Raw genomic sequence first — 25,729 nt, forward strand, 5'->3', positions numbered from 1 at the left:
GCCAGGGGCGCGGGCTGCCCCCGCACGGCGGCCGCCGCCAGCCGCAGCGCCATTTACCCCGGCCCCGCCGGCCGAGGGAGGGAGGGAGCCTCGTAGCCCTTCGGCCGCTCCTCCTGCCCTGTTCCTCCTGCCCTTCGCCGCCGCCACCTCAGGCAAAAAAAAAAAAAAAAAAAAAAAAAAAAAAAACAACCTTCGTATGGGATCGCTGGGAAGCCCCGGAGACGGCTTTCTGCTCTTCGTGCAGGTAGTCCCGAGCGAATTCCTCGGAATTTCGGCTGCGTCGCGACCGTGCCCGGTGCCCCGGTGCTCCGGTCCTTAAGGTAAACTTCTCGGGGGGGGGGGGGGGGGGGGTCCAGAAAAAATAACGTAAACGTAAAAATTAATATATACAGGAGAACGAAAAGATCAAACGGCTGCGCTCGTCTCTTACCCCACGAGGTATGTATGAGGTATCTTAACGTATTTAATTTATTTGCATTTGTTATTTGTTACCGCTCGGACATCTTCCCCCAAGCCACCTTATGCTTAATAAACTTATTTTCACCGCATGTTTTCCAAAGTAAACCTCGTCCATGGACTCGCTCCACTGTAGCCCTCCGGTTTCAGGGGCTGGGTATTGCTGGCCAGCTCTTGGCTTGCTGAGCCATTGTCAATAGGGGCTGAGAAACCCCGGGATTTTGTCATCTCAGCCATAAAATATCGATGAAAAGGGGCTTTGCCAGCTAATTATTTGTTTGCCTGCACGCAGGGAGATCTAGCGCTGTCAGTTCCAGCCTGGCAAATTTAGATGCATGATTTTAATAAAGCCATTATCTGATAACAACGTAAAACTGTCTGATGTGTAAATAAGAAGGGAAGATGCCTGTGAGGATGGCAGCCCGAGCCCCCCCGCTGTGGCAGACATCACACGCGTACTTTTCTCCCTCAACTCAATTCCTCCCCGGGAGCAGCGGCACGTTTTTGGCTGTGACCGCTCCGAGTGGTCAGCAGCGATTAGATTGGGATAAAACGTGACACACACCTGAGGGGCTCCCGCTTTCACGTCAGGGGTGGAGGATTAGATGAGCAGTTCTGAAATTCCCAGCAGGTGGTAGCGCTTCAATAGCCGCCTCATCTCGCACCGCAATAAGCAAAAATAATTAATGTCTTTGCTGACGGACAGATAAAATATCTTAAATTTACAGAAATGTTGCGGATACACACTTCTTTCTTGCTGCTCGTGCTGCTTGGCCACTTCCTCAAGTGAAACGTAGGAAGGATTTAGGGACTTTCAGGATTGGAGTTGCTGTTTTACTGCCTGCCTCTCTCATGCATAACCCCAGTTGTACAAATTCCAGGTTGCAAATGTGACTGCAAAATGTTTATAAATTGTAAACCCCTTGTAAAACCCATTGCAAGGGATTTGCAATGAGGAGGGCCGAGGGTACCCAGGGTCAGGGTGAGATACAGGCTCCAATGCATTTGTATTCTCTTAAAGCCCAGTGCTCCTTCATGGGGTAGCTGATTGATTCCTGATGGTCCTTTATTAACTGCAGCCTCTCCTCTGCTCTCTGAAGGGGGAATGGTTGCTGAGTGATGTATTGACGAAGCTAGGAACTGGTTAGCTGTGCTAAACCAGCGGGTCGTGGCACTCTGAGGAGCTGACTGGTTTGTAAAACATCAGATCTGTTCTGTGGCCTTTGATACTGCTGGAAAACCTACTGGAAGTCATAAATCCAGTCGGTGTTGTTGTTGTTGTAAAACCCATGGACTGTCCAGAATGATTACAAAATACTTAATTTTAATGACCTAGAGAAATAGGGGTATTATTTGAATAGGTGAATGTATGTGGCACTAAGTTGGTATATAACCTGTCCTATTAATTCTTTATTTGGGGAAGAAAAAATGTTGTAAATGAAATTGTATCTTCGGATCTTACATGGCTCCTGACACTGCAGTGCCAACACACCTCACAGTTCGTGGTGGATTTCGTCTCATATTACCTGTACCAGGCAGTGAAGTGCTATTTCCAGTGAAGAGCCAGAGGAAAGCTAAGTGATGAGACCAAGACCATACAGGAAATCTGTTGCAGAGCAGGGACTTGAAGTTTTCCTGTGTCATTGACATCACACACAAGCCCCTTGGTCTTCATTCCCAAGGCCCTTTATGGCTCATCCTCTCCTTATCTGTCATTTCCAATTCACTTTGGAGAGGAAGTCTTCCATTTCCAGTTAGCCCATTATACCGTCTCGTGGAACAGAAAGCATCTTTTTCTGTTGCTGTGTGTCTGCTGCATCTCACACAATAGAGCCTTAGTCCCTGCTTGTCCACCAAAGTAATAAATTAAAAAAGCCAATTATTCAAAGTCTGATAGCCGCCTCTGTTCAATCGCTGCTCATCTCATCAAGTTAATGAACTCGAGGTAAAAGATCTGCATAGCATAGAAACCATTTAAGATACATTGTCTGCCTTGAAAGGCAAGATTTTTTGCGGGTGCTGGAAGGGGAACAACAATAGAGCTGGGGGCAGGAGGTGAAGAAGTGGGAAATTTTTGAGAAGGAAAGAAAAAAAGAATTGTAGGAAGAAGGTGGCTGAAGGGGAAGAAATGTGAACCAAGCTTAGAGGTCAGTGTAGTGTTTGCACCAAACAGGGTGGAGGGAGAGAAAAATGGAGAGGAACAAACACGTGGAGAAAGAAGGAGGGGAAGGAGAGGAGGAATGCTATGTTAGAAATGGATGGGCAGTTCTTAGGCTGAAAGCTGCTATTAGAAATCAGCTGGCAAAGGTGTTAAAGCTCAGAGAGACTTTGTGCATGCATGTTAGCCTTGGATTTGTTCAGGGGAGCCTCAACTAGGTTGGTAAGTCGGGGGGCTCCAGCTGCATCCAGTGACAGCAGAGGGAGAAGTAGCCCCGGGCTGGACTTGGCGAGGCACCTGATGGAAGCGCTTGGAAGTTAGTTTTGGTGCCGTTTCAAATACTCCAGTTGCAGCTTGGGTGTTGCCTGCACTGCCCGCCAGAGCCTTTCCCTAAGCCAACCAAGATAACACAGATGAAAGGGTAAACGGGAAGAAGGGTTGGGGTCCGGTTCATGAAATGCCCAAAGGCCCTGGTGCTGGGCTGTGTCCACAAACTGGCTTAGAAAGAGCCTCTCCTGAAAAGTTCCTGCTACAAACATGGAGCGGGAGAGAGGGGATGGGGAGGGGGGTGCGGATTAATGATGCGGTTTGCTAACATCGTACATCTGACAGTGGCAGAAATAGGAACAGAAGTCAGGTCTCCTGTGTCTCACTGCGGTGCCCCGTCTAATGAACCATGCTGCGTTTCCATCTGTCAGCTTGACATGCGCAAATTAAAATGTATGGCAACTATCTCAGGAGTATTCTCCTGCCCGGTCTTCTTTCTTTCTTCCCTAGGATGTATTCCTTCTTCCGTAGCTTTGTTTCCTTTCTGCAGTGTGTCACTCGTTAGGCTCAGATTAAGGTGGTTTGAATTTTACCTGACGCTGTGTGATTGTCTAAAAACAATATTTGTAAAAGACATTTGAAAAATACGTGGCTAAGAAAGCTAGAGATGGAAAGGACCCATTAAGGCACCCAGCGCAATTGTGATTACTGCCCATAAAGCATTTTTATTTCCCCTCTTTAGTTCAGTGCAGTTTCAAGCAGTACCACAGAAGTTCTACTTACTATTTTCCTTGAATGATTATGCCATTGGCCAAAGCATCTCTTGCAAATATTTTTTTTTACAACCTGCTTTTTCTTTCTTGGATCACTCTTTGCTTCTTTTTTTTTTTTTTCCTTTAAATGCCCAATTAATGGTTAATGATGGTTAATAATGGTTAAATCCCAGGACCACCAGCGCATCAAGCCTCCGACACGACACCACGTCTCTCGACAGTAGCCGGTGCCGTGTGCCGCAGAGGAGAGCCAGCTCGGGAGTCCTTCAGCAGGCAAGCAGGGAGCAGCAGCCCCTAGGAGCAGGCTGGCCCTCCACCACTCTCTGCCATCAGCCTGCCCCTGGCTGGATGCACAAGGTTTGTATTCCTGTAATTTACAGCACAGGGAATGAAACCGGGTGTTTGGGGTATCGCTGTCACTGCCTAATTCATTCTGGAGCCCTGTCAAGTTCATGGGCCAGGTGGTGATGATTCCCCAGTAAATATGTACAGCTATTGTTGTAATGGGCCTTTGCTGAGCAAGGCTGTGCATGCTCCCGTTAATCTTTTCTTAGAAATTATTCTCTCCAGCCACTTGAATTAAGCGTATATGAGAAACCGGAGAGAGAATTGGCACGGAGTGGACAGGCGAAGAAGCTAAAACAATTTAAAAAGCTTTCAAATAACACATGGGCTGAATCTTAGGTCGACAACTCTTAGGTCAATAACTGAATGTTATTGTTGAAATATCTCATTATTTTTATGATTCCTGAAAACATACCTGATCTTTGTCATGCCCAGTTCTTGCGTTTTATGTTTATGTTCTGCAATTTTTTTCTCTCCTAACTTATGCGTGCTCCGGTGCCAGTTTTCTCTCATAAAATCGGGTTGTAAATTGTATTGAACAAGAATTTTCTTGCATGTTTGAGTGACGGTAAGCACAGTAAGGCTGACTTTCAAACACTCCTATACAATACGAAAGAGAGCAATTCTCGTATTTTGAGAAGGACTCCTTTGAGCTCGATCTTCTCTTTTTAGATTCTCTCTTGCTTCTGTTTCTGGAGCGAACTGTAGGTTTTGCTGCTGTCATTCTGCTTCCAGCCTGTTTTATATGATTGCTATGAGACTCGTAACGACTAGTTTAAAGCACATTGAAATAAAATTGTGAAACTTTTCAAAAGGTTCTCTATTTTTGTTGGCATAACCAATGCTACGTAGAATGTAAACTTGAAAAATGATGGAGGAAAAGTTGGAAGGTAGCACTTTCTCCAGCTGATCAGTCTGAATGACATAAAAAGCAGTTATATATCTTTTACAGAGCCAGTGAGATAACTAAATAATATTACTAGACCTGAAAACAGGGCAGTTTGAATTGTATAGCAGCAGTAAACCTCCAGTATCTACAGATGTTGAGGTCAGAGTTACATTTTGTATAAAATACTTCTTATTTTGCAGTTGTGGGTGTTGATCTTAATGTAAGATATGCACAAAAGCAGTTACTGCAGTGCAAAGGTAAATTGTTGTGACAGGTCTCCATTGTTCTGTCTCAGGACTTGACATTTAAAGATGGAAAATGTACTGTACAATGAATTGTAGTTGTGCTTATCCATCGATCCAATATTAATAATGGTTAGGTAAACGAGAGAAAGGTGTTAATTGATGGTGTGGGCTTTTTTATTTTTTTTTCTTACTAGTGGGATGTCTTTCCTCTTGTATTTTACGAAGCAAAGTCAACACAGCTGAATTTTTTAAACTTTCAGGTGTTCTTGAAAACCGTGCCTGCACTTTGGAGCTGAAGAAGGACATGAGGAGTAAAAGGACCTGGGATCGCACTGGTCAGAATGAAACAGATGTTGAAAGATTTTTCAAATCTATTGTTAGTGGTGCTCTGTGACTACGGTGAGTACTAGAGCTTTCAAGGGAAAACTGTGAGACGCATATTCACAAGGTGGTTTTGGATAGTGTTGTTTGTAGGATATCTGATGAAATAAAAGGTCACACAAGCCACCGTTGCACAGAATATAGTCGAGGTCTTGTGCAATATGTAGGTGGAAAAGACAACTCAACTTGCATAAGCTGCCCCTTTGGATCCAGCAGGAACCTTTCCTGCTGTGAATTTGCTCAGAGAAGCAAACAAGATAAATGAGCACATTTCTGTGGGCATCATCAAGGGGCTGGCTGTGTTAGAAGCAGTAACAGGAGCTCTGCTCTCTTTTGAGACTTGTATTCCGTAACATTTAATACATATCTTGGAAGACAGGTCTGTTTTAGGTGTCTGTACCAGGGTGGGAGGAACCACAACATACAACTGCCCATTCCTCTCTTTTAACTATAAAAGGAACCTATGGAAACATAGACGGTACGGGCAACTTCCTATGACTGTGTGAGACCCCATCTGATGGAATTAAGCTGTCAACTCAGAGGACGTTTGAGAACAACGAGGTGTTCTCTCCTTTGACCACGTAAGAAGCCAAAGGATGGGATTCGTATCCGTTCAATTGTAGTCATGTAAAATTAGGCAGCTAGTCTGATGCAATCAGTGTTGTTTGAGTCACAAAATGGCACATCTTGAGGGCAGCTCCAACCCATCTGCAGTCTGAGATGTGTGGGTTGAGAAAGCACCTCCTCTCCTTCAGCTGTCAACGGAGATTAAACACCTAGTTTGGCTTAGACAGCTACAAGATAGCTACAAGTCTGAGGGGAATCCTATGCATGGCATCTGTCTTTTCCAAGAACGTGCTAAATAGAAGGTAGGTTTGCAAAGATAATCAACTCTGTACTACACAGTGATTTCAGTGATTTAGAAATTTTGAAAATGGGACTCTTAATTTGTAAATGATACATGCTTTCAAAAATTACGTGCATAATTTAAAAGCAGGTGTTAAGGAGAGAAATGGACCGAGAATGTGTGCAGTTTGCTTTTCTTGTGTACGTGAGAAAATACGCTCAGCTACCTGTACCTCTGTTCTTGCTCCATCTCCACTCTAGAATAAGGGATCACTAAACACTACCAAGAACCCAGAATTGGCCTCTTAGGTGAGCTCAAGTCTAAAAGAAGTGGTGACTTTTGTCTGTGGCTTTTAGTACCACGTGTTGTTTTAATAAGACAAAGTTAGCTGGCTAAGTTAAGAACAGTGCTCTGAGTGGGTAACGCAGTGAAGATAAGTATTGAATTCACTTAATCCAGAAAGTGAGGTGAATGATTGCAATATCCAGTGGTTCTTGGTGAGCCAGTCCTGCAGGCATTCACTACTAGTTGACTCACAGGTAAAAGCTATTGTTTGGGAACTTTATAGAGAGTGGCACAGTGAGTAATTAAAAGGTGCAGTTAAAGAGCTAAATCTCAGGTGCATCATCTTTTCCCTTATTTCCAGTGAAAGGGTAGTCCGTAATTCTGAAAATAACTTACAAACAGGACATATCTTTGAGTATCACATGTGTACATACTTCTTAGAGAAATATTTCCCTCGTATGCGTCTCAATTTTACACCAATACTGCGTTTTAAATGAACAAGTATATTGTGGAAAATTACTGTAATGCTACAAAAAAAAAAAGGTTCTAGCATACAACAAAACAGTATTCAGTATTCTCATTTCTTATCAGTTTTTCTGATGTGTTTGTTCTTCGTAGCTCTGTTGTGCTGATGGCTGACAAGCCAACATCACAACCCAAGTTGGCTTGAACACAATTAAAAATAAATAAATATCAGAACAGCACCCTCAAATAATAATTCTCGCTCTTCAGAAGAAAAACAAGGATTTTCCTTTTGATCTTTCTGAGAGGGAGCTCTTGCAAAGACTCCTCTGGCAGGTTGTTGGCGCCAAGGCCAGACTCCATTCAGTGGGAGACCATTGTAATGACAACCAAAAATATACAAACGCATTGAAAGCTGCCCCTGACTGGGTGTCCAAACAATTGGGACCAGGTTTTGGCTTGTGACAGGGCCATGCACGCACAGGAGGCTGGAGGGCAGCTGAAGGAGCACGCGGAGGAAGCTGGCTGCTTCTGACTGGCGACTTGTGGAGCATTATGGAAAACTGCTGCATGGGCTACTTACGAACGTGAAGTTGTTTTATTAAACAAAGAGGGGAGAAGGGATGCTGTGACCTGAGGGGTGCCAGGCAGAGCTCTGCAGTGCTGTAACAGCATCCTGCAGTAATGCTCGCTTTCCTCACTTCCCAAGTGAGCCATATTAGGGTGGATGGGAGCTACACGGCAGTCCCCTGGCCTCTCTCCAGTCCTCCCACACGCATACACAGCAGTGTTATTTCTTCTGGTGTGGGCCAGTCCAAATAAAAAATAGTGCAAATGAGTAAGGAGAGGAGAGTAGTAGGTGTAAACATCAGTGCTTTTCATTACTATCACATCAAAGTTTTTGTTGAAAATTTGAAGCCTGGAGTTGAAATTTTTCACGCTGGGTTTTTGCCATGGCCTGATTTCTTTTTCCCTCATTACATTTCAGCCAAGTTGAATCTGGCCAATTCCTTTGTAGAGAAATGCATCATTTTGCCCTCGTTCAAAGAAAGAAAAACCCAGCAACTTGCAACCATTTCGCTTGGAAACTCTAACGCAGCTGTGGGAACTTCATGTTAGAGAGCTCATGAAGCTCTGGGACATGCATTTTGTTGTCTGTATGAGGATGTGGTCAGACTTGGTCCATTTCTAAGTCCTTGCAGATGAGTTAACAACAAAGCTCTCTGAGGGGTTGAGCATGCTCCAACTCCCTTTGCTCCTCTTGCCAGCCCCACACAATGCTGTGCAGCCCAGGGCAGCAGCTTTCCCCATGTTTGTAATGTCAGGCCCTGAAGGTGCTTGTTCAGTGCTTTCTGCTCCCCTTGCTGGCATGCTGGAGGTGAGCAAGAAAGGTGGGAACTTGCTGGAGTTGAATTGTTGAGGTTGCACGGAGCCTCTGGAGGCCATCTGGTCCAACCCAGCGCAGGGTGCCCAGGACCCCGTCCAGGCGCCTTGTGCCGCTCCCCCAGGAGGAGACCCCACAGCCTCTCTGGGCAGCCTGGGCCAGTGCTCAGCCGCCCGCCCAGCACACAAGTGAGAAAGGCCAGGTAGTTCTGAGAGGCCCAGATAGTTGTTCAGTTGATATTGGAGGAGTTTTCACCTTTGTGTCTGTGCCCTGGTTCCTAACACACTGAACAAGAATGGTGACGTTTCCTCATCTTTCAGGGCCATTGCAGGAATAAACTCGTGAATATTTCTAATACACTGATATACTATGATAAGAGCCCAATAAAAGTCCATGGGGGAAATGAATAATTCTGTATTATCAGGATGGATTTGGGATGCTGTGCAGTCAATAATACATGGGACCACCCATGGAAGGACAAGAATAAAAGAGCCCTCTGGTAACAGGCACCATCCATCTGCCAAATGAAGCAGGATCTTGTGGAAAAATTGGTATTGACTCATGCAAATTAAAGGCCGACTTACAGCACATGTATGTAAGAGCATACACATGATTTATATGTGTAAGGCTGTGCGTACAACCTTCATCCAGACGTTAGGGATGTGGTTGGAGCTGGTTATTTTAACCGTCTGTTACAGCTGGTGAAGAGTAATAGGCTGTTCTGGCGCATGCCGATGTAAATGGCTATAACTGGTCAGATGAATTGCTTCCTGAAAACTTTCTCTGCTGACAGGAAAGTGAATCCAAGGGGACGAACTCAAATTGAAGCTTGCAGTGGTAGTTGTCTAGTATTCTGTGAGATGAGTCCTGCTACTCCTGAATGCTGAGTGCTTGCCTTGGCACTTGCAGTGTTTTTCCAGCACAGCTTTCTTTGAGGTAATCTTAAGACATATGTAACAGATTGAACAAGTCAGAGTATTGTTAGTCGATACTACTTACTGAAGGATTGCTTTAGCTGAAGTCTTACAGTTGCATAGCACCTTCCATCCAAGACTCAGAAGCCTTTTTCCAGACAATTTATTATATAAAGATGTCTCACAGCACATTCTCTATCTAGAATAAATGTATGCAGTTCCCATTTTTCGGGTAACCTTTCTACGTCTGAAATCCTTAAGTTTCAAGCAATGCAGAAAAGCTAGCTGAGCTGAGAACAGAAATGTGATCTTCTCAATCCAGTGCTTTAGATATCATCTATCCCCACTAGTTACAGCATGTCTCAGGATAATTTGGCAACTTGCACAAACATGGTCATGCAAGAAGTGTGTTTAAAAAGCCTGTGCCATTTATAATGAAATGATGTCATTTAGACATGTTGCACCACATCTGAGACAAGAAAAGTGCTGCAGTCACCATCACTGTTATTTTCAGCTCTTTCACTCAAGTGTCTCTGTGATGCAAATGAGCAAAATGAAAGATTCATAAGACAGAGCAAGAGAAGAGGCTTCAAAAAGCATCATGCAGACTTCCTATTTTATTTAATTTGAGGGACATTTTTCATGTTTCTGTATTAAGAAACTACTTTTTTTTGTTTTTATTTATTTTTTGCTAAAATAAGTAGAACAGCTGGCCATTGTGAAGTGGGCTTTAGGAATCTACAAGTGAAAGAAGTGCAGATTTTCACGGTCTATCCCTAGAAATGAAGTTTTCTGTGAATCTTTTTTTTTTTGAAACCTTTTTTTTTAACCTTCCTGAGCGTGTTGCTACAGTGAGCTTTGAGCTGTTCCATATCCCATCCCTGCACAAAGGGGAGGTGGTGAGCTTTAATTGCTCTAGTTACAACTTTTTTTTTTGGTGATCTGATTCACTTTTGAAAGTTTGAGCACGATTTCTTAAATGTCCACTTTATAAATATGTATTTTCTTCTGTAAGTTGCATAAGCAATCGGTTATCTCTCTGTTTCTTAACACTGTTGTTACACTGTTTTCCTTTCAGTTCTGGGTGAAGCTGAGTACCTCCTGTTGGAGCGCCCAGGTCATGTAGCCTTCAGCAACGACACGGTGTCTGTGGAATATCGGTACTACAGCAGTGGTAATGTGACGGCAGAGAACCTGTCCATCCTCTTGCTGGATGCCAGCACCAACGAGATCATTGCAAGAAAACAGCTTCCCGTGAATCAGTCCCAGGGGATGGTAGAGTTTGAGTGTTTCTATTTCATGAGTGCTGGGGACTTTTTGTTCAGAATGGTCTCTCCCAGCGATAATAGCAGTGCTGCTGCAAGGGGAAGAACGTCCACCCTCCGCGTGGAATGGCCTGTATTTCACATCGATTTGAACAAGACCTCGGAGCTGCCTGGAAGCTCCCTTCAGGTTGGACTTTTTACAAACGAGCACTTGTGTGCCACGAGCAAGACAGTGGTTTCGCTGGATGTGATATTCACCAGCGCCCTTTATGAACTAGGAAGAGTAAGCTCTGATGAGATGCTGGGCGTTAGAACTAGCAAAGGAATCCTGCTGTCTAAGTCCCAGTGGGTAGAGTTTGATTGCCCGCATGTTGGTCAAGAAACTTATATCACTGTGTTACTGAAATCGTTAGCAACACATTCTGTTATTGCCTCCATGGGACCCATAGATCTCCTCCACAAATTTGGATACAGACTGGTTGTGGCACCAGAAGCAGTGTGCAAAACTTTGGTTCAGGTCTTCGTAGTCTCGCCCCCGTGCACTTCTATCGGTGGCAAAATTGTCGTCTATAAAGAGGCTCTCAAGCATCCTACTCTAAGAACGTCTTGGCTGTATGAGAACACCCTTCACCCAGGAGACAACAGGACAGAATTTAACTGCACTTTGTTTGATGTGGGGAAGAACAAATACTGCTTTGACCTCTATAATTTCTCAAACCGAAGCCATTTCCCAACGAGAGTTAAGGAGTGTATGATGATCCAAAGGAATATGGGTTTGTACCGACGTTTGTTTTCTTTTAGCAGAAATCAGCACTCTTCCCAGCCAACATGGGTAATGATAAATCGGTTTGATTGTAGTGTCTCTTATTGAATAGCTGTCTTTTCGGTCTTCTGCACCAGCAAAAAATAGTTGTAAAGGCATATACAGATGGGAGCAAAATGGATTAGGCTTGTGTAGAGGCGTACACAAAGACATTTGGTAACAAAGGCCACAGTGATAGCTTAAAACTAAACTTAAAACTAGACTTAAAACTTAACTAAAGTGAAGGCTAAGTACCAACCAAAACAGTTTGGGACATTTTGAATGATGGATCCGTCTAGTTCCAGTAAAGCTGAAACTTGGCTTTCTCAGTGGTTTAAGAAGCGACCACAGTAGATCTGACCCACTGGAGATATCTATACTGCATTTAAGTGTCTAGAAGCCAAATGTCCAACATTAAGTAGCTGTCTCGCTGTTTAGTTGAGAGAGGCAGACATCTCCCAAGGGTGATTCATCCCATGCTAAGATGGGTAGAGAAGATACAGGGGCTGAATCCTTGTCTGGCTGTCTTTTTCTACCTTGTTTGCTCTGGAAGTTTAAAATCCTACACGCTAGATACACAAATTTTGATGACATGAATCAAGAGTTGGCCATAGCAAAAGACCCTCGTGTGTCGTCAGTTGGGCAGCTGGAGGGGTTTTTGCAGCAGCCTTTCAAGCCGTATCTCTGCTGCTGCTGCTTAAAACAGATCACAGTCCATTTCCTGACCCATAAGGCCACCTGCCAGAGCATGGGTCACATCCATACAGCTAAACTCTTTTCTTCCAAGAAAGTATTAGATTCATACAACCTGCCATGTGGGGACAGTCTGTGTGGTCTGTGGAGTCCTTTGGCTGTGTCCAGGCATACTCTGGGAGAGCGCTGGTTGGCAGAGGCCAACACTGCATCCAGGAGTGTGAATGATCGCAGTTAAGGAGTGATCATAGTTAAGGATGGTCACAAGACGGAACTTGAGCCCATTTCTCAGTCCTGATTAAGGAATATCCATACGTTCTTTATTTTTTCTCTCTACAACTTACATAGGTGTAGCCTCATAGGCTCTTGGGGGTAGTAGTCCATGGTTTGGCAGGGTCTACTCACCACAGTAGCACGGCAGAGGAAGCAGATGAGCCAAATGTCCTCTGGTTTGTAGAAAACTGTAGCAAGGGATGGGCTGCATGTGTACAAGGGGATTGGGGTTGGGTTAGGTTGTGTTGCCCACATCCTGGAAGAGAAAAGTAAATGCTCTGAAGTTTTGGAGCAGGCTTGCACCCATAGGTTATGAATTAGTCTTTCCCATGGGCACACTTCAAAGAGCTTGGGTTGAAAGGCTGGAGATGTATTCGACACATCCCCACCCTGGTTTCCTGCAAAGGAAGTGCAGGAGCTCGAGCCAAAAAAGGGTCCTTGCACCTCCTGGGCAGGTCTCTGAGTGGGATGATCAGGAGACAAGGAGCACAGGACGTGGTCCAGACACAGCCTACCTAAACTAGGTTTCTTGTGTCGTGTGGTTTGTACTACTTCATTAATTCTGACATTGTGAGCTCTTTAATTAACACTCTGTACTGAGAATGACCTCTCTTTTCACCACATGCCAAGCCGGGTACGTAGTTCTTTTCTGGAGCTTAACTTTCCATCTGTATTCTCTGTTGGCGCTCTCGGTCTTTGGCACGGGAAAGTCCACCTAAAAATGAAAGCACACTTCCTTCATCGAGATAATTCTCAAGGAAAAAGGAAGAGAGAACTCTCATTCTTTCTCTGTGCTTGGGTGGTATTTATATGGCACGCAGATACTATCTAGCTAATTGCCCTGACAGATGAATATGTAGGATATGACACAGCTGCGTTTCTGTGCCCAATATTTGACTGGTTTTAATTGTTGAAATCCACCTTAAGCAATGCCTGCAAGTCGCTTTGTTTCCCGGAGCTGCACGTTAGCACCATCCCCACAAGTGCAGCGGAAAGAAATCAGGCTGCTCGTGAAGAACGCCTTCAAGTCAACAGCTGGCAAGTTGGAAGTGTCACGTCGACGAAGCCGATGAAAGCGAAACCACGTCGCCTTAAAGAAAATGTCAACCCGAAATTAATTAGACAGCAGCACGTCTGCCTTCGTGGCGGTATCCGTGAGACTTCAAAGCCCCCAGGCAGCGCCGGAGAGGAGCGGGGTGTTCGGGGAGGAGCGCGGCGGCCCGAAGCGGGGCGAACCTCCGTGGTCTGTGGGGGCTGAAGGAGGCCTTCTCCTGAGCCCCTGGCCCTGCGGCAGGGAAAAGGAAAGTAGGTGCATTTCATAACTCAGCTCATCTAGCTCCAGCCTCCAGTGAGGGGCTCTTGCTCTGCTGCTCTCTGCCAGACGAGGCAGCTGTTTGCTACCCATTGTCTTCCCCCTGCAAGGCGTTGGCACATCCAAATTGTGTGGGTCCTTCCAGATAACCTCAGTGTTCTTTTTGATAAACTGAACAGATCGAGTCCTTAACTGAAAGGCGTTTTCTTCAGGATTTGATTAATGTTCTGGCTCTTTGGGGCTCCATTTCCATTTCTTTTAGCAATCCTTTTTATTTGACGACACGGGTACCGGCTTTGGGTGTCATCTTCTAACGTCCTCCTCCCTGATGCCGTTCGAGCAGTAGCTTGAGCTCCCTCCTTACCGATCCTCTGCTTTTACTTCCACAGATTGCCTTGCTGACTTTTGCCGTAGCTTTCACCCTGGAAACCCTTGAGCTGTTCTTACACATGACCTTTTAGTTCCGTGGTCTATTCTGTGGGTACAGCTTGTATTCCTTCTGCCTACATTTTGCATTTGGCTGATTTACAGTCCACTTTCTGTGAGTTGTCCTAACTTATCATGGAACCTACATTGCTGCGTGCAATTGTGGTATCTCCTCGTGTCATCACAGCAGTGGCATATTTTCTCAATAACAATTTTATATTTATTTTCCTGTCACCGAGGCAAGCGTTGTATAGCACCAAACATTATCCTTATCCCTTTGAAATCTCTCCAAATGCATTCCCACTCGGTGATGATTTTCTGTTGACGATTGCATATCAAATCTGTCACTCCGCCAGCTCTTCCTCTATTTAGCATATGCTCTGTTATTATGAAACAAAGATACTCTCTTGTAAAAGATGAAAGCTCCTAAATCATTAAAATTATCTTCATCCAAACCACAGAAGATGAGATAAAGTTGATTTTGCAACACCTGCTTTCCATAGATCAGGCATCAGTTATTTTCCTGACCCTTTGTCGATCCAGCTCTTTATTCCTCATCCCTGGTGGGCTTCGGACAGCCCGTGGAAGAGGAATCTGTCTGTCTTGCGTCTGGAGGAGGAAGGAGAAGGCTTCTGGTCACCCTGGGCAGGCCAGAACAGCAGCTTTTCCAGCAGGGGGCATCAGCTTCAGAACAAGTGTCACAAAAAAAACCCCAACCCTGTGTTTTCCAAGGCTGTGAATCTATCTATTAAACATAGGGAATAAGTTCATTAAATGCGAGCCTGTGCCCGTGGAGCTTTCTGTAGACTGCAGCTGGAGAACCTGTGAAAAAATAACAGAGACGTGAGTCACTTCATTCACCTCGGCGCAGCGTTAACGGCTTCACGGAGATGACTAAGAGAGAGCCATGCAGCTAAGATTTTCCCCACGCCTGACTGAATTATCTGAATGTCTGAGAAAGAAAACTCTGCCAGGTCATTTTAGCCAGCAGCAGAAGCATTGCGGGCTCATTCATTTCAACACGTTATCCCGTGCTTTGCGTGGTTGGGATTTGAGTGTCCCCAGCAGTGGGACTTCAGCTCTCCGTAGGAAGATGTCCCACATCCTAGCTGGTGTCTGGCTGGAGTCATTCGGGATGGCTCTGATAAAATTACTCAGTAGTGCTATGCCATATAAGCGGGCATATTTTCTTCATGTTTCCAGTGTTAATTAACTTCTTTTTTTTTTTACAGTTCTTAGTTACACTCCCAAGACCAGTTTCAACCCTGGTGTAAATCCTAATGAAGTCTGTTGCGCTTGCTGACAGCAGGGATGAATTTTGTTGCCTTCTCTCACATCGGATTTTTGCTACCTGCCCAAAAAAATATCGGAAGGTCCGCAGGGCACAAGTAGAGCTGTTGCCAGCAAAGGGAAGGAGGAAGGTAGGAAAAGCTCTTCTGGAGAGAGAAGCAGTCACTAAGTGTGCAGTAAGGAGTATCCAGGGGTCGGGCGTGGATACAAGACTTGCATCAAACTCTTGCTCCCTGCGTAAGGCAGTGTGAATCAGCCCTGCCTGCTATCTGCACGAGGATCTGGGAACCAATTAGCTCTGTTGCCTCAATCCATTTCTGCCCTGCATTTGTTTAGAAACAGCCTAATGCAGGGAGGCTGGCTTTGTGCTCCAGCCTGCTTCGCTTCTGGCAGTGAATCCTTAATCTCCACATCCCTGGCATGTGAAGAATAAATGGGGTGTTGTGGACTCGCCGGGATAGCTCCTGAGAAAAGATTTCAGACAGTGCCCCAGAAGTTCTTAAAGATGTCTGTTTATGGGGAAAAGACTATAATTAGCCCAGGCAGAGTCTGGGTTTTCTTCTTTCAAGAGGATGATCGTCCTTTCATTGTCCAAATGAGCAACCTGTTGGAGCATGCCACCGTTTCAATGCGCCCAGGCTTTATTTCCATGGAAGTGGAGAAGCACGGGATGGCTGAGAAGGATGGTTTCCCAGCTCTTGGCCAAACACCACCGTGCCTGGTCTCAGGACCTAGAAACTGATCTCAGCTTCCACAAGTAGCCTGCAGTCCCCCAGGCTAGCAGGTTTTTGCGTGAGCCTGTAAATAAGTAGTGGTTTTATCCCATATTACCGGTCTTGTTGGAGTGCTTCGACCTACCTCGTGTGTCCGGGTGACGCTGAGCATCCCGCACCGCCTGTGCTGTAGGACAGCACTGCAGGCTCATGGCCCTACTAAGGCCGAAACACAGAAGTTTGGGGAGAGATGCTTACGCAGAGCAACAATTAACGCAAGTTAATTGCATTTATCTTTCATGTTGGCAGATCTGCCAACTGTCAGCTCTTTCAGACTAACTCATCAGTTAGCTATCTTCACATCGATAATTGATTCCTCAACTGCATATGAGAAAAGTTCACACTTATTAGAGCTAGTTTGCAGTACGTACCGTCTGTTTTTTTCCCCGGCACTTTGGATCTGTTTCTCTTAAATGGAGGTTAATTATTTCATTTCCTTGGGGGAGAATAAACTGCTTCATTTTCTTTCACATTTTGGTAATTGCAGGAGGTTGCAGAGCGGGTTGCAGGGTTTAAATCTCCATCTTTCACAGGAGCTGGAGCATTTCCTGCTCTCCTGCTGCTGAAGGCGCACAATCGTTGCCCCAAAGCTATGGATGCCAAGCGCTGAGGAGCTCTGTGCCTTCTGCTGAAGTTGAAGTCAGTGAAAAGTGCCTCAGAGCAACAGGCACGTCATACGTTTGACATCAAAATTAGAAAATTACCCATCCTAAGTGTACGTTAAAGCTCACAGGCATGAACGCAGAGGCTGTTGGGCACCCTCTGCTTTCAGCAGTGTTAGTAGTGGAGGCATCCAGAGCCCTTGTGGATCTGGCCCTCTCTCTGTCATTAACAGAAGCTAAGAAGAGCAGGGAGTGTGGAGACAGGGAAATGAGCTAGCTCGCGCATTGGAAGTCATGGGACTAATTTCTCAGCTGCTCACACTAATTAGTTTGTGGGGGGTTACATGCTTCTCCAAACAGCCTGCCTCCCTCTGCCGGGGGTGGGGGCACCGCTGGAGTCCCTCGTGATATCAAGACATCGTGAGAACCCCAGGTGCTGGTATACCATGCAGTCTTTTGGAAGAAGGATCGGTTGGCTATTGATTATGGCCACTTTTTATCTGCCTTCGGTGAGCGCTCTGCTCACCGGCTGGTGTGAGCAGGACCTCAAATACCCAGAGAGGTCCCTCGGCGTCGCGTGGGCTCGGACCGCAGTGCCACCAGGGCGTCTTGCCATGCCAGTCCGCGCTGCGTGCGAGGCCAGGCAGACGTACTCCAGCGTGCATCCGCACCGATGTGCCTGCACATGCTTTACAGCCCTGGCTGCCAGCACGAGCGGGAGCTGAAAATCTCCGGGCCCCATCCTGCGAGGCACGTGGGTGGCTTCATGTGGGCAAGGAGCCCCGCTGGTTCTCTCACGCTGCTCACATGGATGTTACTTCGCGCTGGCGTGCCCGCAAAGGTTTGTAGGACAGGGCCCAAAGCAGTTAAAATGTGACATTTATTAAATAACGTCTGTATTTATTTTTGTTAGGGACTTTAAAAAATAATAGCGTGCTACGAATAGAGCAGACACTATAAGGTGAAGTCGCAAAGCCACTTCCAGTCACCAAACACGGTCTGGTCCTGTAACATCACAAACTGCTCACTGATCGGGAGCGCTGTGGCATCCTAGCAGCAGAGCAACTAGATAATAAAATTAAATACCATGACCCGTGTTGGCAGTAGCAACCATAAATTATTAAAAAGAAAAATCTGATTTGCTTTTTGTGATTTATCTGATTTTCTGTTTTATCTCTGAGCAGGGAAATGGAGCAACTGGTCTGTTGTTTTTCTTCCTGATAAATTTTAAAGTCAGGCCGTTGAGCCGACTGACCCACAGGACAGTTCCCAGGGTACTTGTCCTTAAAGACTGCACCTAGACTCATCCCTTATTTTGGGATTTAAAGTTACAGTCCTGTCTGAGTGTCACAGCTTTCAGGTGTGGGCAGGTATGGTCCCTTTCTGTCTCTGGGTCCTCACTGCTCTGAAGTTTGAGTGCTGAGCACTGGATGAGTATGTTACCTAAGCAAAAAAGGGATTGCGTTTAAAAAATGACAACATCTGAGTTAGCATTAGAACCTGAGCCTGCCTCACGTAAAATAAAATAAATAAACCTGTGAAATTTCATCTTGAGTTAATTGCCTCTGTATAAGCAATAAAACAATAGGGACCTGTAAAGCTGTCAGATGAACGACTCAATAACACATTTGTGTGCTAAGAAGATCACAAAGAGGAAAAGCAGTATTGCCTCTTCATTAGGCCTCGTAGGCTTCTCCTCCTTTCACAATCACATAAATCAGGAGTAACTACACTTCAGTCAGTGAAGCTGTTCTGCTGTAAAGGCAGTATTTGTCAGGTAGGAATTGGGCTTTATGAATACATAAATTAGGAAGCTGTTAAAAAGATTTGTGGGTTAATTTCCATTTGCTGTTGTTCCGGGCAGCTCCTGCCAGCCTCAGTTAGCGGAGCGTGGTGTAGTGTGGGGCGAAGAGAGGAAAGCAAAAGTGGGAGCCGTGCCCCAGCCTCTGACGGGAATGGGAGCAGGTCCCTGGATCCGCTTGCTCTTTTGGTGTTGCAGTTTGCTTTGTTTGGTTATCTATTGCTTTTCTTGAATAAGAGAAGGCAGTTCGATGCCTTCTTTGTCTTTAGAGGTGAGGCAGACGTGTTCCTCATTGCCGTGAGCTTGTGTGTTTGCAGAAACGTGGAGCCTGTGGCAGCCCTGGAGCCCCTGCAGCGTCACCTGCGGAGATGGCGTCCGGGAGCGCTTCCGAGAGTGTCTCACCTCCTCGCCGGCAAAACCAGGCTGCGCTGGATCTCCGAAAGAGACCTCCTCGTGTTCCCTGGAGGATTGTTTGAGTACGTAGCTCTGCTGTCTTCTGCCTTGTCTCCCCTGGCAAAAGCAGGTGGTGTGTTATTTGAAGGGCGGGGGCATCACATCTCTGTGGTTGATGGAGTAGGGCTGGAGTATACATGTGTTTGTGGGACAGCTGGAGGCAGGGCTCTGAGATTTAGGCATGCTGTGGGTGCCGTGGAAGTGGTTGAAAATCTCCAGCATGGCTGAGGGTTTGGGGAAGGGCCGGAGGAGAGATCTCAGGCCCAGGGGAACGTAATCTGAATCACAGGTTAAAGATTCCAGGCAGTGGAAATCTGTTAAAAATGTAATTTTCTGGCTTGCAACGAGAGGAGGCATGTATTTTTGATGTGGTTTGGAACAGGTGTGGAAAAGTCTCGCCAGCAGTGAGAGTATCTGTAAAAGAGCTTTAGATGTGTGTAATTCCTAAAATGCATGGTGTGGTGGGATTCATGACAGCAGCTGACCCTGAGAAGTTCTCCAGTGTCACCTGCACAGGACCTCATGTTTTTTCCAGCTGAGCCTGCTCTGCCACTTCTCTGTTTCCTGTGCTGCTTCGTAATCAACTTTCAATTTTTCTCTGCTTTGGTGGGAGAGACCAAAGGTCCGCCAGCTCAGAAACTGGCTGATGTACCAGCTCCAGTGCCTTCGTGTCCCACAGGTGCCACAGCCTGGCAGGGATGGGGACGGGGAGACAGTCAGGGCTGTGCAGGCTCCTAGGCTCTCGGGCTATAATTTAACAGATGATAGCTGTAAGCTGTGCCAAAGTGAGCAATGCCTTACCTCTTGCTTTGGCTGCTTCCATGCCGCTGCTGGCAAAAGTGCAGTGTGGAGACCTGGAGTGGATCCAGCTAAAAGATGGCCGGTGTGGGGATTTAGGGAAGTTGCTTATCACATGGCCATTGCAGTGTTTGCGCCACTGAAATGGAAGGACAGCAGAGGGGTAGAACATGTAGCAGCAAAAAGCAGGACTACTTTTTCGATGGGAGTGTTGGCTTGAACCGGTTTCAAGAGGTTTGCGGAATGAAAGCGTATAGGCAGGAATGGAATGTGTTGTGGAGCACTGTAAGAAGCGGGTTGGTATTGAGCGAGAGGTCAGTCGAAAGGAAAATGTTAAATTAATAAATAACGATGAATATTAAAAATGCTATTCCATCAAGGCAGGTTTTTGCATTTTGTCAGTTTTCATGCAGCACTTGAGATGTTTTAACAGCTTATTGTTAAGGTTTCTGCTGTTTTTCATCACTAGAAAATGCTGGCTGTGCAGGTTTGCTTACACTGTGAAGCTGCAAGTGTAAGCAGAGAGGAACAGTTCAGATGTTTAGGGGCACGGTTTAAAGCTCATACCCTGCTCTAGGGCTGCTTGTCTTTTCTGTGCCAGTCTCCATCAGAGTGCTGAGGGCAAAGGTGACACCAGAGAAAATCCACGGGTTAGGTGGTGTTTTTCCAGAGTTGCTACTGAGTTCTCCTGTTTTGTGCCTTGTATTACCTGCTGGAGGGGTCAATAAATACTGAACTGGATTGTTGATTGAACTCGGCTCCTTTTTGGCCAGTTTCACACTCTTCTGCAGCTCAGAGAGTGGTTACGGTGCACAGAACTGCTGCGGTCTGAGGCACCCCAGAGCAGGGTCTGCAGAGTGAGCGGACCTGAGGAACCCCCTCACATTCCTGCGGGGTCTCTGGTTTAATAAAGAGGGTTTGTATAGAGAAAACCCACATGCACAGGAGGTCTGCATCAGCGCCCGTTGCCAGAGAATCATCTGGAGAAATCACTTGCTTCTGCCTTGCAGATGGTTTTTAATCATCCTGCTCCCAAGCCAGGCTGCTTCTTTTAGAGAGCTCCACCTATCTGGTTCTGCCTCGTTGAGTCTCACGTCGCCCAAGCAGTGTCTTGACACAGTGTCCATCATCTGTCTGAGCTCGGGCTGGCAGTGTACCCCCCACGCTCCCCCAGCTGTCCACCCCTTTCCAGAGCAGGCTGTGGTGGTGCAGCTATCACTGCAGTCATTAGTCCAGCAGATGGAGCAAATGGCTGAAGAAATGAAACCAGCGCACGGCCTAAGGGCAGAGGTAGATTGGGTGGCAAGAGGAGCAAACCTGGGTAACTAGATCCTGTTTCAAACCTTGCTGTTTGCTAGCTGCTAACTTTGTACTCCAGGTGATATAGCACAATGTGCATTACAGATCGAAAACTGTGTCCTTAGAAAATAACTGTGAGAAAACGGGACTGAGAGAAGGATGAGCAATGAATGGATTGCTCTGCAGCAGCGCTACTGAACAGGGCAAATGTGGCTCCCACCTTCTCTGTTGAGCTCAGAACAGCAGCGCTCCTTGTTCTCTGGGCGTGGTGGTGCTGGGCTCAATGTCAGTTTTAGGGACCCTCAGAAAATATTCAACAGGCAGCGCCGTTGTTCTTCATGCTGATGTCGAGCTCTCAGAGCGACATGAAGATCAAACTTAGTCTCGTGGCAGGATTTTTCAAAGGTCTTGGGGCTGTCTCACAGCCCTGACTCAAAGAAATGTGCCTCCAGCCCACCATCCGCTGCCTTGCACATCCACTGTTGTAGCAGCCTGGGACCTTCTGGCCTGTGTTTGTCGGTGTAATACATCCTGCACACTTAATAGCTCCCTGCCGAATGAGCATTTTTTTTCTGGATTATGGGCAGTACATTCAGACTGGGGCCTACTTCTCCTTTTTCTGCACAGGCATTTTGTGTGGTGGACAGGCACTGTGGGGCAGGCAGGAGCAGCTAGCAAGGCTTACAACAGACTGTCCATAACCCTGATGGGAGGCTCCGAGTCCTGGATGAAACTAGGGACTAGGGCAAGGCTGTGAAGTGGTTCAGTTTGAGCTCACAGCTTCATGACCAGCTCTTGACAATCACATCTGAGCAACCTTGTCCTCCAACAGCATTTTCATGGCCTTACAAAGCTGATGTTTAGCTGCAAGAAACTGGGAAGTGAGTGCTGTCTAGTATTAAGATTAGCTGCTGGAACAGTTTATCCGCTTTCAATCATGCTGTATTTTGGTTGGGGCTGCCACTGAAATGCTGGAGACCTTGTCCAAAGAAAGAATTATTAATCTCTCGTTGGTTCAGTCTTGTAATGTGGTGTAATGTACAGGCGAGAGGTTCAAATAGGGCTGTGAAAAGCTTTGAGGTGTTGATATTACCAGTTAGCAGAGTATTCTGCCCCGTTTGAAGGTCCATCTCCGGTTCACAACAACAGAGTGTTAATACCAGAATGCCCATGGCACCACATCAATGGAACCTGTTAGGATCCTGCTGAACAGGGGAAAGGTTTTTGCTCTCTCCAGGGACAACACTGGGCAACAGCTGAAGAAGCGCCCCCAGATGGCTGCTCTGAAAAGTTACGCTTCCACTGCCAGTGCTCTCTTCAAACTGCAGAGCTCACAAGTCAGTAATTCTCACACTTCTTTAAGCCATCCTAAAAATAATTTTGGAGTGATACCTGAACTACTAGCATCACTAGGGTTATTTTTACCCCTTTACAGCACTTCTCACCAGGAGATCTTGATGTACTTTGTAAAGGAGGGCAAGTATTACTATCCCATTTTACACAAATATGGGAGTGTCTTATGGAAAGGGCAGAACGAACAGGCAAAGGTAACGATTACATCTGAAAGGTCTTCGGGTCCTTTGATTTAAAGTGAGTAATCTGTGTCCGCCAGTTCAAAGTGATCAGTAGGAAGTCACCTACAATGAGCAAATCTTACTGTACTGTATTAATTAATTGCTTTTGCTTTGTAGTATCCATCCTAAAATACCAAAATGCTGATGACAATGCAGCTCTGGTGACAGACGTGTGTGCTCTTTGTTACAGTTGCCAAGCCTTCCATCCCACCTTCTGTCCAGCCAGGAGAGGACCAGAAAGCAAATAACATAGTCACCATCACAGGTATCTCCTTGTGCTTGTTCATCATCTTTGCCACCGTCCTCATCACCCTGTGGAGAAAGCTCTGCAAAGCTCAGAAGTGCAGCGCCGCTGTGCGTCGGAACTCCGTCCACTCCCCCGGCTTTCGGAAAAACTCCGACGAAGAGAACATTTGCCAGGGCAACAAGCAGCGGGACAGCTTCACTGAGGCAGGGGATGCCCCCGTTACCATTCCTCTGACCTACAGGCGAAGCCTCCAGTTTGCCCAGGAAGATGATGTCTCTGGAAGCGAGAGCTTTCAGCCAAATGCCCAAAAAATAATCCCTCCGATCTTCAGCTACCGCCTCGCACAGCAGCAGCTGAAAGAGATGAAGAAGAAGGGCCTGACTGAGACCACCAAGGTGTACCACGTCTCTCAGAACCCCCTCACGGACACGGTTGTTGGTGCCACCACAATGCTTCCCCTGAGTGCAGAAAACCAAGAGGAGGCCGTGGCGAACAAATTTCGGATCAAATCTCCATTTCTGGACCATCCAGCTGGTCAGCCCAAATTCCCGGGAGAGGGCTGTAACCCTAGGCTGGATTTTCCGTTCTCCCAGGCCAATCCTGCGATGAGCCCCACGCAGACCTTGGTAAGGAGAGCTCATTTCAAACACCAGGATAACAGAGGGGAGATGTCGGAGAGGGGCTGTCACAGGAACCCGCAGTTCAGAAGAACAGCCAGTTTCCACGAAACGAAGAAGGCCAGGCCTTTCAGAGAGAGAAGCATGTCCACCCTCACCCCCCGGCAGACCCCTCTTTACAACTCCAGGACCAGAACGTGGGAGCAGGGCTTGGAGGACAGAGCACGGCCGAAACTGAGGAATGCCAACCCGACTTGCGACAAGCTGGATCAACCCCACGGCACCGTGCCGCCGTGCGAACCGCAGGGCCGTGGCGCGAAGTGCCACCACAGGGCATGTCCCCCAGGGAAGAAGCTGGATCCCGTCGCTGACCGCCAGCCTGCCGGTCAGGAGAGGGCAGCTGAAAAGCCCGAGCCCAGCCGAAGCAAGCGGGGCCCTTCGCCCAACCCCAAAGGGGAGTGGCGGAAGGAACCGGGCTCAGCTGGCAAAGATAATTACCAGAGAGGCCTAACGATCAGTCCTGCCCAGTACCGAAAGGACAAGTGCCAGAGCTTCCCCTTGGACCCTGAGTTTGCCTTTTATGATAATACCACCTTCGGTTTAACTGAGGCAGAGCAACAAATGATCGACCTGCCTGGGTATTTTGGCTCAAACGAAGAGGACGAAACGAGTACTTTAAGCATCGAGAAGCTGGTGATCTGAGGGACTCGGTGCAGCCCTACAGGAGGGGCGTGTGCGGGAGAGGATCTGCAGAATCTGCCGGCTTCTGGTGGAAGGAGCAGTGGGAATTGTGTTTCCTCCGCTTGGAGAAGGAGGGAATTCCCAAAGTCTGACTTGTGGGAACGCATTCCTTCCTAATTACTGGAAAGTGCTTCCGTAGAATTATTTTTTGTATGTGTGTACCTAACAATACACACATAATACCCTGGGAAAGCTTGTGTCAGTGAAGGCATGACACAGGAATAACCCACGGGGGTTTATTGCATAAATCAGTCACATTTCATGCACCCTACATAACGAATCCCATTGATCTGGCCTTTTTCACCTTGTGAAAACCTCGTGCTAGTAGATTACGGTATCCTAAAAGATCCGTTGTCTAGTATCCTCAAACGTCTCTCCTACTTAGTGAATCGTTTCCGATTTAGAAAACACAAACCCCAAGTTGTGAGCAGTTTTTGTCATTTTTGTGGTCATTATTGAACTGTGTCGATTGGCTGTGATTGTTCAGGTAAGTCACATGGTGCTGTTTCTTTTAGCTGGTCGGATGAAAGTGCAAGCAACTGACGCTGAACATTTGGGAAGAACTTAAAATCGAGGGGGTGTTTTTCATTATTCAAGACTGATGTTTTCTTTCTGCCAGTATTTATTCCAAGAAAATACAGTGATGTTCAAATATTTCCAGGAAACAAGTAGAAAAGAGCATGCTACCGGGAAGGGCAAAGAAAACTGATGATCAAATTTTAGCCCTCAGAAATGTTACTCGAGCATTTAAGCACCTGTAAAAGGCAGTAAGAGAAGTGTTTAATCCCACAGCCTTTCTATAATCATCTTTGCCTTTATTAAGCATTTCATTTTGTGTGCGTAAACGAATTGACAATAATACTACTGCAGCAAGCTCAAAATAAATTATGAACAAAACCAACGAACAGCACGTTTATTTCATGAATACCCGTTTTGCAAACAAAAAGGATAAGGGCTTGATGTCTGACGATTCCCAGAGAATCTTAAGGTGAAGTACAAAAGTTACGTTGTTTTTTTCCTGCTTTAAAATCAGAGCTTAAAAAATTGGTGATTACACACGGCTGCAAGTATTCAGAGCTGGGTTGAAACCCCAGTTGACAACAGAGACAGAGCTCAGGCCAGCGAGAATGACTCAGAGAATTTGCTTGCCATGTGTTGGAGTAACCGCCTCTTCAGAGAGTTTGCAAGGAGAAGGGGAGTGCTGTTGGGCACAGTCACTAAAAGAAAAGGTGCTGGCAGTGGAGGATGGAATGAGGGAAGGTAGATTCAGGCAGAGAACTGTCAGTCTTCAGAAAACTCTCCCAGAAGGAGACTGATTTTTATGGGAGGGCTGGCCAAGGGAGGGTGCTCTCGGAGG

General features: G+C 46.4%; 1 protein-coding gene across 1 annotated transcript; it reads left to right on the forward strand.

The window, feature by feature from the left end:
- Positions 1–25,273, forward strand: THSD1 (thrombospondin type 1 domain containing 1). Its single transcript, XM_040543067.1, has 6 exons — positions 1–320; positions 3,828–4,011; positions 5,394–5,532; positions 10,485–11,444; positions 18,961–19,122; positions 22,961–25,273. The coding sequence occupies exons 3-6, from the start codon at positions 5,475–5,477 to the stop codon at positions 24,331–24,333; spliced, it is 2,553 nt and encodes an 850-aa protein (XP_040399001.1). The 5' UTR covers positions 1–320; positions 3,828–4,011; positions 5,394–5,474; the 3' UTR covers positions 24,334–25,273.
- Positions 25,274–25,729: the final 456 nt, after the last annotated feature.

Source organism: Cygnus olor, chromosome 1, assembly GCF_009769625.2.
Source record: "Cygnus olor isolate bCygOlo1 chromosome 1, bCygOlo1.pri.v2, whole genome shotgun sequence".
Lineage (NCBI taxonomy): Eukaryota > Metazoa > Chordata > Aves > Anseriformes > Anatidae > Cygnus > Cygnus olor.